The 13124-nt window shown below is 37.3% G+C and overlaps 1 protein-coding gene across 3 annotated transcripts in view; it reads right to left on the bottom strand.

Annotated features, from left to right (window-relative positions):
* TBC1D9 (TBC1 domain family member 9) overlaps positions 1-13124 on the bottom strand; it is a 51719-nt gene that overhangs the window by 22733 nt on the left and 15862 nt on the right. For all 3 annotated transcript variants that reach the window (XM_030492400.1, XM_030492401.1, XM_032920061.1), the window contains exons 2-6: positions 12795-12905; positions 7056-7174; positions 5274-5502; positions 3976-4237; positions 2763-2970 (exon numbers count right to left, since the gene is read on the bottom strand). In XM_030492400.1, the coding sequence (XP_030348260.1) occupies positions 2763-2970; positions 3976-4237; positions 5274-5502; positions 7056-7174; positions 12795-12905 (929 nt within the window). The remainder of the gene's footprint in view (positions 1-2762; positions 2971-3975; positions 4238-5273; positions 5503-7055; positions 7175-12794; positions 12906-13124) is intronic.

Below are 13124 nucleotides of genomic sequence, written 5' to 3'. Positions count from 1 at the left end.
AGTCGCCGCAGACACCCCTCTGCAGGAAAACCAAGATTTGGATACAAGGACTTACAAGTCTGAAAGATGAAGGCTCTCATCCCTCAAACAACTGGCTTTAGTACATTCTCCAGCAAGACTCCTTTGCACTGCTTAGTTTATTTCCCTCAGTCTTTATTTTTAAAGAATCAGTAACAGAAAATTACTTTGGTGGGATACAGATCTACGGGCTTTTTTGTAGGACCTCAGAACCACTTTCCTGCTCCCCTACTGGTGTACAGGACGAACCAAAGACTTTTGCTTACTTTTTACTGCCAATGTATGTAAGATAACACGCCTGTTCTACTGTATTATAATTGCATACTGTGGTAACAACTGTTATTGCAACTGTATTTTCACAGTACACAGAAACCTGCAACAAAGGGAAACATTCTTTATAAAGGAAGACATCTAACCCTGTGAGGTGGAGGTTTCTGTTTGGCCTTCAGTTGTTAGTGAAATGGTCACTAACCTAATTGAACTCCAGCCTATAAACAGTACTCACACCACAGTCTACTACTGAGCACAGGGCACTAGCTCCCTGAGCTTTTGGTAAAGCACGTTAACACAAAGAAATCTCAGGGATAAGTGTGTTCCAAACATTACCAATTATCAGCCATAAAAACAAATAAACCAATCAATCAAGTTTGTGCCATTCATACATTGAACAAATCACAACTGTAAATACTCTTAACCACTGCTTTTATGACTTTAAAAAATTTCCTAGGTAATGAAAACTGTCTTACTGCCTTCAGAACAGAAAAGGGCACATTTCAGTTTCCTAGCACCTTTACTTTTGCTCTTTTTCTTAGCCCTTTTAAAAATCAAGATCAGTGGTAAGACATTAATGCTGTAATATTAGTATTTCTCTAGCTAAAAAGATAGGTTAACCATTTTTCACACATTTTCTTTGAAGATGTATTTAAAGACTGCAATACACAGCTTAGGTGTTAAATCACTTCTCTATCCTTCCAACCTCCTTTTATTTTTCTGTTAACTACAAATCTATTAGTTTGAATACATACAGTCTCTCTTGGAGGACTACTTTACTGCTAGAGAACCACAGTACCGGCCTGAAGACAAATTATAAGCCAACAGTCAATATAACATGCACAAAACTGACAAATGTAGAAGACTTGCAAAAAATTCCTGATGTCTAGAAGGAATCAAAGGAAAGAACATCTTTGCTACTTTGCACGCTCTTAATGGCAAACAGGAATTCCATACTGCAGTTGCACAAAACCACTTTTGAAGTGCTACGATCCAATTTACCAATGACATGCTTTTATTTTTAACTCTCTTCCCCAACTTATTTTCAAGGTCCAAAGGAAGCTTACTGATTAACTTACTGATTAACTAATTACTCATTAACTTAAAGGACATTTACTAATAGCATATTGAAATTAGCTAAAAAGCATGCCTACATAATTTTTCCGTTCCACTTAAAAACTGTTTGAACATAATCAGCTCAAGACAGACAAATTCTAGAGGCACAGGACAGACATTATAGCAAGCATGCTCTGCTATAACGAGAGCTAATATCTACTTATTTCCTATTCAAGTAGACACACACACATATCTGAAGTGCTGATCTTGAAAACTGCACGTACTGGGTGCAGTAAGCAGTGCAGTCAGCCACTGAAAATCAGCTTTCCCGATCATCATTTCTGAATCAATGCTTTGTCATTGTCTCATCAGTCAAAACATGTTCAGGTTATCACAGAATACTGAAATCAGGTTAGGGTCTGACCCAAAGCTTTAATTAAATAGAAAGCTTCCCTTCAATTATTAAGGGTACTGATCAGTTGCTGAATCTGAATCCAGGAAAAGAGGGCCTGATAAATGCAGACTTTGTTCTCCTCTTCCATCACTCCATGTGGAGGACCATTCTTCCCTGGGAGTTCCAGACAAACAGTGCAACCATAATCAAATGCCTCTTCTCAAATAACCAAAAGTCATTGCAACACACTGTGGAGAAGGTGTACTTCAAAGTTTCCAAACAAATACCATTTGTTTTCACTCTTTTATGATTTGTGGGGGAAAACACATGCCTTGAAATATTCCATGGTTCTCCAGTCAAGACAAACTGTCCTTGGTTACATCAGCTTTGCTACTATTCCCAAGACTTCACACATTTTTCCATTAACCCACAAATCAAGTCAATCATAAAAAAACCTCTCCAACATAATTTTTTTAATTGCATTAAGCTTAGGTCCTTTTTACTGAACATCTGCTTTAAGCAGCCAGCTTTAAAAAGGGAAGCACAGTGATCCATAAAATGCTGACAAATATTTTCCATGCACAGGAATAAATGATTGCAAGTCTGTGTGAAGAGAATTTAAACCTTAATGATTATCAATCTCCTCACATCTCACAAAAACAGATCTTATCTGACAGATTCTTTAATAGAAGCTCCACTCATCAATCTAGGAAGTCTTACTGTCCATCCCTCCCTATGAGGCACAAAAAATGTACCATGGGGTTATAAATCAGAATATAAATTATGGGAGAGGAAGGACTCACAAGGTTTGTAAAAACTGACAGAGAAAACTCTCTGCGAATTTTAGTAGTAGGAACTTTTAAGATACCAAGTCATTAAATATTACTTAGAACACATCAGAATAGCATGATCACAAGAGATTAAAAGGGATGAAAAGAGATTTTTTCCCAGTAATGGAAAAACATCAAAACCAGGATGCAATTTCCAATAGCATACTGCCTTTTAAATTTACAAATGCAAATACCTCTCGAAGAGGGATAATAAGGCTGCACAAGTTCTCTTCTTTACTAGTAAAGCAAATGTAGTTTGTAGAAACAAACATCTGCCCCAAAATATGCATTTTGTTGAATGGAGTCCAGAGAGTACAGTCTGTGTGTCCATCTAATTTCTCATCCTTAGGAAGTCGGAACAACGCACGGTATCTCTCACTCTTTGCTCTGGCATCAAGATCCCTAAAACAAATCCACAAAACTTTTCTTGTTTTAAGAAATACATAATACATACTTTCTATGAATATTTATATACAATGAATTCATTTATCATTAAATAACACATGACCCCATGTAATATCACACCAAAAACGCTTCTTTGAGACTTATTTATTAACATGATGGAATCCTTAGGGCTCGAGTTTGTTAACAATTTCAAGACTTAGTCTTGATAACAATTTCAAGACTTAGTCTTGTTCAGTGCAAAACACAGAACAGTCAGAAAGACAAACCTAAGTGATATAATGCATGATATAATGCATGTTGAATGTCACTAAGTAATGAGAAACATAAACAACGGTTACATTGTTACAATGGTTACATATAGATTACAATCTACGATTCTATGATCTATGATCAATTCTGTATGGTTCACTAACATGATCAACATATAAAATAAGGAAAAAATTAACAAGAAACTATCAGATTGCAGTATGACATCTATAGAAGAAGCAGAAAGATTTTCCAGATAATTTTTTATTCTTCAGAATTTTATGTCATTTTTTTCCATCTCTGTTACCTAAAAAATAAGTTGTAGATAGAATTCATCATCTAGAGTAATTTTTCAGCTCCAGTTATACGACCAAGTATGAATGTTAGGCACATTTCTAATAGCACTTAAGTCGTTTAATTACTTTCCCCTGGTAACCCAAAAAGGCCTCACAACAGATACCTAATGCAGCCAGTGTCAAGAGATACGTTAAAGAGCTTCTGAACAAACAAGAACTTGGCTCAAATATGTCACTTTCATTTTTGGAGCATGTTCATATTCAAATGTTTTCCCTCTCCTATTTCAACAGGAGACCAAATAATTATATCTAAGTAATTATTTCCATTTTGCCACTGCTGGAATCAATCATTCCTTTTGGAGTAACAGTAAATAACAGAAAAATTAGAAAACTTTTAGACAAAATCCTGCAAGTAGAAGGATTGAGGAGAAACAAATGACTAAGAGCCAGTGCTACCTACCGTTTCAGTGCAGATACTTTTTTGGGGGATTTCTTTTTCAGTTTGGGTAATGACGTGTCTTGTTCAAATCCTTCATTGTCCAAAAGCTGTCTCATAGCTATATTGGCAAGCTGTTCCATTAGTTTAAATGTCTCACTGATATTAAGGAATACTGAGAAGAAATGTTCACTTGACCTTGTGCTCACTTTGATCATATCAGGGAAGAGCAGTGTGGCATTTTTCTCAAGTTGAGTGATATCAACCCAGCGGATAACTAACTTTGCTGAACAGAAGCAAACAAACAACAACAAAAACATACTCAGTACAAAAATCAGCATATTCAAAAGCATTTATCTTCCTCTTCCTATAAAATGTATTCAGCTGAAGTTTTCTTGCATCTTGAAAAGTTGGGAGGACAGCATAAATAAACCCATCTTGTACAACAAACTATGATCACCTGACAAACAGCAGATAAGAGTTTAAATATCATTTACTTCTGTACTGAACACCACACAAAAGTGTTACAAAGCTAGGTGGGCCAACATATTGCTCAAACTCTGACATCCTTCTTTCCTGTGGAAGCAAAGAAATACAGTCTAAACCCATCAGACAGGTTTGCATTCTTTTTGTATATTAAGAGGTTTGACATATTACAGATCCTCGGCTTTTTTTCCAACACCACTACTGGTTAGGATATTGTCCTTAAAACAGGGACTAAATCTACTTTTTTTGTTTGTTTTGTTATTTTGGTTTTTTGTTTGACAAAAAAGTAATTCACTAGGGTATGTCTACGCAGCTAAACAGAAAGACCTGGGACTGATCCACTGCTCATAACCAAGTATTGCAGACTTGCTCACCTCCACACTGCTTAGAATTAACTCCCTCTATATAGCAGACCGGTTGCATCCATACTATGTAGGTTCTTGATCCTGGGTTCCTCTAAGCCCTTTGTGATGCTCTGGAGTTGTACAAGAGTAAATGTGGGATTTGCAAAGTCTGCCAGAGTAGTACTGGAGGACTGTATAAGAGCAGAAGGAGCCAGAACTGCTGTGATCTCATCCCTAATCCCTTTGGGTATAGTCCCTGAAGTGAAACATGTCTCCAGATGATGCCCAGGTATTGTTTTACAGAGAACTACTTCGAGAAATACAAAACAAATAAGGGAACAGCATGACAATTAGGGAATCGCTCCCTACTCCTCTTTTCCTCAGCAGTATCACTGCACCCTTCAGCAGTTCTGCAGGTGAACAATAACAAACCACAGCAGATTTCCTAACAATTCTTAGATGCACAGACCACTGCTCCACTGTAAAACATACCTTCCTTGCCCATGAGGAAAGAGTAAAAGCAAAGGTGATTAATGCTGAGATATACCCAGCCCTGACGGGGAACCTTCCCCTTCCAGTAACTGCAGGAATAGTAGTTCACCAACTTCTCTTCTTCTGGCATCCCAAACAACTTGTGAAATTTCACTATGGCTTCCTTAAATTTTTCTGTATCATCATCCTCCTTGATGCCATTGATTTTGTTGTACTCAGCGATGATGCCCTAGTAGGGAGTGAAAGAAGTACACAGCATGTTAGTTGCCATGGGGTATCAGATATCCTTATTGTCATTGCTGTCTGGGACAGAGGCCACAATAGTTACTGCAATGTCAAGAAAGAATTTTGCTTATCTTTTATTCTTCTGCTCATTCTCCTGTTTATATAGTTACTTACTTTATTCTAGACTGTCTGATGACCTTGCTCTTTACCATGCCTATGTCAAAAGCAATCAAACACCAACCACTTGCCAATACCCTGTTTTAAATTAACCAGCCTATCTCAAACATTCCTGACAACTCTGTTAAGCACCAACAATTTGTAATATTTCCCCTTCCACCTATATATGCTCTCTGAAGAGACAGGGATAGGATTTCACCAGAAAACTTTCTTCTAAAAGGAGAGAAAAGAGTAAAAGGAAAAAAAGATATGTTATTCATTAGAGAAAATACCAAACTACTTTTATGACCTCCTCTTAGTGTACCTGAAATGAAACAGAAGAGCAAGAGGAAAAAAAGAAATATCTCCTATTAGATTAACTAGCAGAATTAAAAAAAGAATTCATACTTCCAGGTGCAGAAGACCTTAATCAAATTTGAAGTGACAGCAGTCTGGTGAAAAGCTGCTTTTTGATACCTCAGACTATGGTTTCTCTGTTCTGTGCTGAAGTTCTAGTCTATTCACTTATTTTCCCAATCTCTTTTATAATCTTCTCTATTGCCTTCTATATTAAAGTTATAAAAAGGGAAGTGACTTCTTGTCTTCAAATTGCTCCATATTTACATGGAAAGCAGAGTATTAAGACAGTGAACCATCATTCACTTTTAATATTTATCCAACTTGTTAAAGTTCCTTAAAAGATTATATTTCACAAGACAGATATCTTCTCACATCAGGTGTTTCCATGATTACCCTTACCCCTCATACCTGATTCACTAGTAAAACAAAAAAAACTCAAGGAGATTCTTAAGACAGGTGAGCTAGTACATGAAATGTTAAAAGAGGAATGATACAATTCTTAGCATAGATAAAGTACTTTTTAGAAGTATAGCTACTATCTCTAAGAAGAAAAAGAAATTCTGGTAAAACAAACAAACAAACAAACAAACAAAAAAACCCCAAAACCCAAACAAATCAACCAACACCAACCCCTAAAACCTACATGAAGTGTAAATACCAACAGTACAGAATTTAACTACACAGAAGGGGGTAAGGAGACATTACATAAGTGCATGAAAAAAGAAAATTAAAGCTTTGCTCTGGAAAAGCAGTTACATAGGAAACTGTCAAAGTTTAAGACAAAAGCAACAGTGCAATTAATTTTAGAACATCTAATGCTTGAAGCTCTGCCTTTTTTTAAAAAAATAAAAAAAATCACACTGCACTAATCCCAGTTTCCCTTATTTTTTACACACACGTTGCTACTTAGAATCTGATTTTCCTTCAAAAAGGTGGAACAGCCTGGGGACTAGCAGGTTCAATTTGTTCAGAATTCAGATCAGTTTTCCTTCCATAGTCACATTTATCATGAACAACATTTATAATAATATATTTAACTACCTGTATTTTTCCTCTGACAAATGTATTTATGTCATTCTCATTTTCGAAGATTGAAAGAGTTTGCAACAAATTCTGTTCAAGCCATTCCCAGTGTTCAGTAATTTCCTTCCTTGAGCAACCTGTATACATATTAAAAAAAAAACCAAACCAAAATAACAACCAAAAGTCACAAAATAAATAATTTACCAATATTAATATCCTCATAATCATAAGCAAGAGACTCCAACAAAACTCCCTAGTAACTGGAGATGCAGTATTTCATCAGATGCTGTGCCCCTGGAAATTCCAAAATTTTCTCCCATAGTCTTTAATTTCATAATTACTAGGCAGCAATCTTCAAGATAATTCTGTGAGAAGCACAAGCTACTTATGGCAGTATCATAAGCAAAACCCCCCTACATTAGAATTCTAACCACAATAACAACACTGAGCTAGCCCAACACATTAAAGAGTTAGCAAAGGTATTACTTGCATCTATTAGGAACTAACAAAAATCCCCAACAGTTGTATATTCTATAATTGGTTCCTAATTCTTCACCATTATATACATCTATAAATTATGAAATGATAAAATTTCAAGAGTAAAAGCTGAAAAGGATCAGCACACTTGTAGTCTGTCAAGTAGTACAGAACAGGGATGAAAAAGCTTCTTGTATGAACTGGAGTTTACATATGCAATTATTTTTTTTTTGCTTCTATTTTACTTGAGATGGATCATAATAAATGTAACTTTCATTCTGACCCTGTTCTCAATATCTTGCCGAACAAAATTGTTATTGCTTTTCAGGATCAATCTGTGCCCACCCTAAAGTAAGAATAAATTCAAGCACTCACAAAAACAAAATAAATTGTTCCCCAATAAAGGATGTTGAGGGAATTATGTCAAAACCAGGACTTGTAAGTATTTTCAGAAAGCAAACATTACATGTTCACATAGGAACATCTGTACCTGAAGCTTGATTAAAAGTATCTCAATCCAGGTAGGAAATAGCACCAATACTGTGTCATCTTTTTGTTCAAATTACAGATTTGGGTCATTTACTCAGAGCTAACAAGTAAATGTACCTACCTGCTAATTATGCCTACAGGGTCCCACAAAGTGAAGGGGCTCACATGAGGCAACCATTAGAAAGAGGTTAAATTACAACAAGCTGTTTCTAGTAACTTGTTCAGCTTTACTACAGGCACTAATTGTCCACATGTCTGTGCACAAGTGTTCCCATGGTTTGTAGAAAAACTCAATGCAACCATCTTGAATATATGGCAAACAATCATTTTCTTTATTGTTTAGCAACAAATGATGAGGAAAAGTATTTTTCTACAGCATACAATCAGAGCTTTACACAATGAAAGCAACAGAATGCAACATTCTGTGCAACTTCCAGGGGAATTTCACATTTCTAGTCGTGGTATGGATCCATAAACGATGTTGCAGAATAGCCTGTATATTTAAGCAATATTTCAGAACCACAAATGATTGCCACTGCTGCTTCTCCAGACCTTTCTTGAACTCAGGAGGTGGTCTGAAGACTAATTTATTTTTTTTTGGCTTTTACACTGCTGTAAAAAGCAATGATGAAATACATGAGTCACGTACATAAAACTAGACCGTCATCAGAAAAATCGCTCATCTCCTGAAGAGCAGTGACAAGCAGTGCAGCCACACTATCATGATGAACTATTTCTTAAAGCTATCTATTTCTTGTTTGCAGTTCATCAATTGTTTTTCACCACTTCTTATGAAACAGCTTTGGTTGATTATTATCAACCTGTAGCAACCCAGCTCATTGTTTTGATTGCTTTTAGTCTCCACTATCTTACTACTTACTCTCCCAATCTCATCTACAACAGGTCATGCAATCAGGCCAAGCCCACACCCCAGTTCTCATCAATTTATCATCACAGTCTAGTTCATAGAATCACAGAACGGTTTGTGTTGGACTGGATCTTACGATCACCTAGTTCCAACCCTCCTGCCATGGGCAGAGACGCCTCAGACTAGACCATCTCTCTCTTTGCTTTGTTCACTCTGGACTGAAAAACACTTTTGCTGAGATGTTTTAAACTACAGGTCTTTAACTCTGCTACTGGCAATCTTTGCCTGTCTTAGCATATTAGGAGCATTCACCATTTTGCCATCATTGGCATTTTAGGTAAATTAAGCAGGGAACTCTCAGGGAAGCAAAAAAAACATTTAACAGTTAAACCACTATGCTGGAATACAGAGCCCTCGAGACTGGCAGGAAATAAAAGAGAAAATAGCTGCAACACATACAGTAGACTACTAAACACTCCTTCCCCTCCTGTAAATGGTACACTCAGCTTATGGTGTGCTCCATATGGTGTAATGCTGGCCAGCATTTCTGGTAGACTGAGTTATTCTCCTCAACCTTTAGGGAGGAAACTAGTAAGTGTGTTAAACAGAAGTTGGAGAGCTAAGGGAGGTCTATGAGAAGAGCTGGATGGGGGAATGATGCATGGTGCTGGAGAGAGGATGAGAAGGGGCAATTGCCTGACAGGTGGGGTGGAATAACAGCATGAGCAACACAGGAATATCTCTGGGTGTCAGGGTTAAGTTTCTAACATCTGGGTTGGTTTGTCTAAAGCAAACAGGTGAAGGTACAGAGGGAATGTGAGTGAATACGGGACTGAGAAGAAAATTAAAAAGTCATATAAAGATGCTCTCAAACACACTCAGAAGTGTAATTTCAGTATTGTTCCAGTTCGTGACTGAGGAACAGGAAGGGCTTAACTTGAGACAGCTGATGAGGCTATCATGTCTGGTCTTCTCCTCCAAGTAGATACTTCCCCAAGATGCTTATTTAGTTGACCTGAACTGCTGCTGCTAACAGAATGCACTGCAAGAGAACCTGCAACACTTCAAGGAGCCTAAAATTGTTGTTGCCAGTAATGGCTGGTTCAGAAGTGGACTGGCAAAACCTCAATTTGTGCGGAGGGAGGAGAAAATAGTTACGGATGGTAAACTCAACAGCACTCTAAAATTTGTAGCTTTGTTTTAGTTACCAAAGCACATCGGCTTTTATGAAAAATTTTTCCAAGGTATGTAATAAAATTTCAAGCTGATGCTTTAAAGTAATCTGTAATTCTATTTTATCTTTTTTTTTTTCCCACCATGTGAAATACAGATTTAAAACTCCTATGGAAGTGCATATCATTACTGTTACCACAAAAAACTTACACCAATAGTTCTACACATGAAAAACACACACAGCTATAGTAAAAATGACTGATTTTATGTGTGGAGAAGGTTCTAAAAAGTTATTCGTTTCCAAATAGAGTTTACACTTACCATCATTCTTCCCTGTAAATTGAGCACTAGCAGACTGGGGAGGGACACTGACATGGGACACAGAAGAGCTATTACAATATGCAAGGCTGATCAAGTATAACATTTTAGATTCCTAGACAATTACAAAATTAATATGCTTAAAACTATTCTATAAAAGTTAGCAATAACATCTTTCCAGTATAGTTCAGAACTCTAACCTGTGACATCACCCGTAACAGCAGAAAGTGTTGTTAACAAGCCTCCTTTACAGAGCTATAAAGCCTCAGATCTACCAGCTAGCATTCTCATCAGCAAATACCCAAGAAAATCCACATCCAAAATTAATTATAAACAAATCTTGTATATCTCATAAATGAATAATCATTTTAGAGCCAACAAAAGCCCTTGGATTATTTTTTACCCTCCGAATAGTCTTGTACAGAACAAGACCAATTGTCATGCAACATGAACGAACAAGGAAACAATCACATTTCTTCCAGTCATTCTGTAAAGCTACTTACTGAAGATGGAGATTATTGCTTTATGGAAGGCAGAGGAGAATATGACAAATTCTGTAAAAATAAGAGATTACAAGTACCAAATAACCAGCAGCCTACCCCTAGGGAACAGGGAGGGACAGCTATACAATGCACAACAAATCAGAGTTGCATAGCTAAATGCAGCCAAATCCCTTGGTAAACTGTGTAATTGTAATAACCCTTGATCAGTTCAGAAAGAATTGCCTTAGTTGCAAATTCATATAATAATCACAGCACAGAGCCTTAGGCAACTCTGGGCTGCTCAGCTTCAAGGCTGCGTTGACAAATAATTTGCTCTCTGTAAAGTTTTACCTCCCTGTGAGAGCCACACTATTCCCCTCAGGTGATGAGACTAAGCTAGTGCAGTCATATAATTTTACAAAAATAACTAAGCCAATCAACCAACTAGATGTTAGGTGAGTAAAAATTCAAGAAACACTCCATAAAAATAGAAGCACAGATAGATATATTTACTACTTCAGTAATTTCAATTAGGATTAAGATTCATAATTGAAGACAACCTTCATCCGTGCCCCGTCCTCTTCCCTTCCCAAAAGAGAGGATTTGTCTGGAGGAAAAGTTATTCAAATAATCCAAATGTCAAATTTTATTGGGAGAATGGGCATAGATAAGAGGGCACTGTTAGGCCAGAAGAAGTCTACAGCTTCATTAACTAGTATTTTTGACTGCCAGGCAGTGCTGGGGATACTGGAAGTTACTAATCTATTAAAAAGAGACGACAGACATGTATGAACTTCTCATTTGTCCTCTTCCTCAATTTTCTTTCAAATGAACAGACTGCTGGCTGCTGCCTAAAAGCAGCGTTTGAAGCTTTAGAGCTAGAGGAGTTGTATTAAAAAGTTTCTCTTTGCTAAGACTGAAAAGCAATACTATTAAATTGAGAATCTGACCTTACAAGCTTGGCCAATCAAAGCTAAATAATCTCGACCTTCTGCATTCAGTTTCAGACACTATTTTCAGAGTCAGCAAACTGAACCAGAGACTAGCTACATACTGTTTTATGCTACTTGCAATAGGTACTTGACCACAGAAATAAGCATTTAGTATTTACAGGATCTGATGCATGCAAAAATCCTATTTAATGCACCAAAATATCAACTTCATTATTTCACCAACTACTATAATGACAGAAGAAAAAAACAGTCTTGAAGTTTAATCTGTCAAAGTTTGAGCCTTAAAGACCAAAACTCTTTCAAGTTGTTGCATCTATGCAGGAACATACACTTCTGTATTTGACCCTAACCTGGTTACCATCTTTCTGAATTTCTGAGCACATCATATTTATAAGAACAACACATTGTCTGAAATAAAAGTCCAGGAGGTGGGCATCCCTGGAATCTAGACGGTATTTATCCTGGAGGAGACTAAGTTCACTATCCAGGAAATGCCATACTGATACACAGTATTCAGGCGAGAGCTAGGATTGCACTGGCTGGGTAATTTGGAGGCTATAACCCAGGTAATTCTCCTACCATACTCTTTAGAGATACTCCACTACTGAGGAAGGCTGCATTTCTTAAATGCCGCAGGAGTCAGCTGCGGGCATGGAGAGGAAATGCAAGGAGAAGGGATGGATACTAAGTCTGAGTGCCTGAGAACATCTCAGAGGAGACGGGAGATGAAGGGTGGGAAATATCAGGGGCTTCTGTCCCTGCTCCATAGCAATTTCTGCTCAGTCATTAAGCATAACACATACACACATGCTGGCATTCCAGGTCTTAATATTTAGAAGCTCTGGAGTGTCTTAATTTAACCACTAGAGCAGGTTCTCATCCTGACGTACTTATTTGTCCTGATATGACTGTGCTCAGCAGGCAGGATGTTCTATTAATTATGTGGTGCAGTACCCAGGAAGAATAAAAATCCACATGTCAGTATGTTAGTCCTTACCACAGGCGATAGTCCAATAGACCAAGGAGTCTGGTGCTTGGTAGAGGATTCGATATGGTGCCACTCTGGCACTGGAGTCCAACACGACATCAAGAGTACCCACAAGGAGACCTATGGAACAGGAAATTCTGATGAATACACAGTGACGAATCTTCTGAGATCCCACAGGAGGGGGGTCCACAGCTCCACTCCCCCTCCTTTCACCCTCCACAGCAAAATGCACACCAGTGTATTCATCCCCACTTCTTGCCTCATGTTGTAAACAGGACTCAACAGGGAAAAACCTTCAGTTTAACAAGACTTTAACTCTTAAATATACACTGATTCTAG

Source organism: Strigops habroptila, chromosome 7 (assembly GCF_004027225.2).
Source record: "Strigops habroptila isolate Jane chromosome 7, bStrHab1.2.pri, whole genome shotgun sequence".
Taxonomy (NCBI): domain Eukaryota; kingdom Metazoa; phylum Chordata; class Aves; order Psittaciformes; family Psittacidae; genus Strigops; species Strigops habroptila.
The sequence above is the reverse complement of the archived record's forward strand: the minus strand, read 5'-3'. Positions and strand labels throughout refer to the sequence as shown.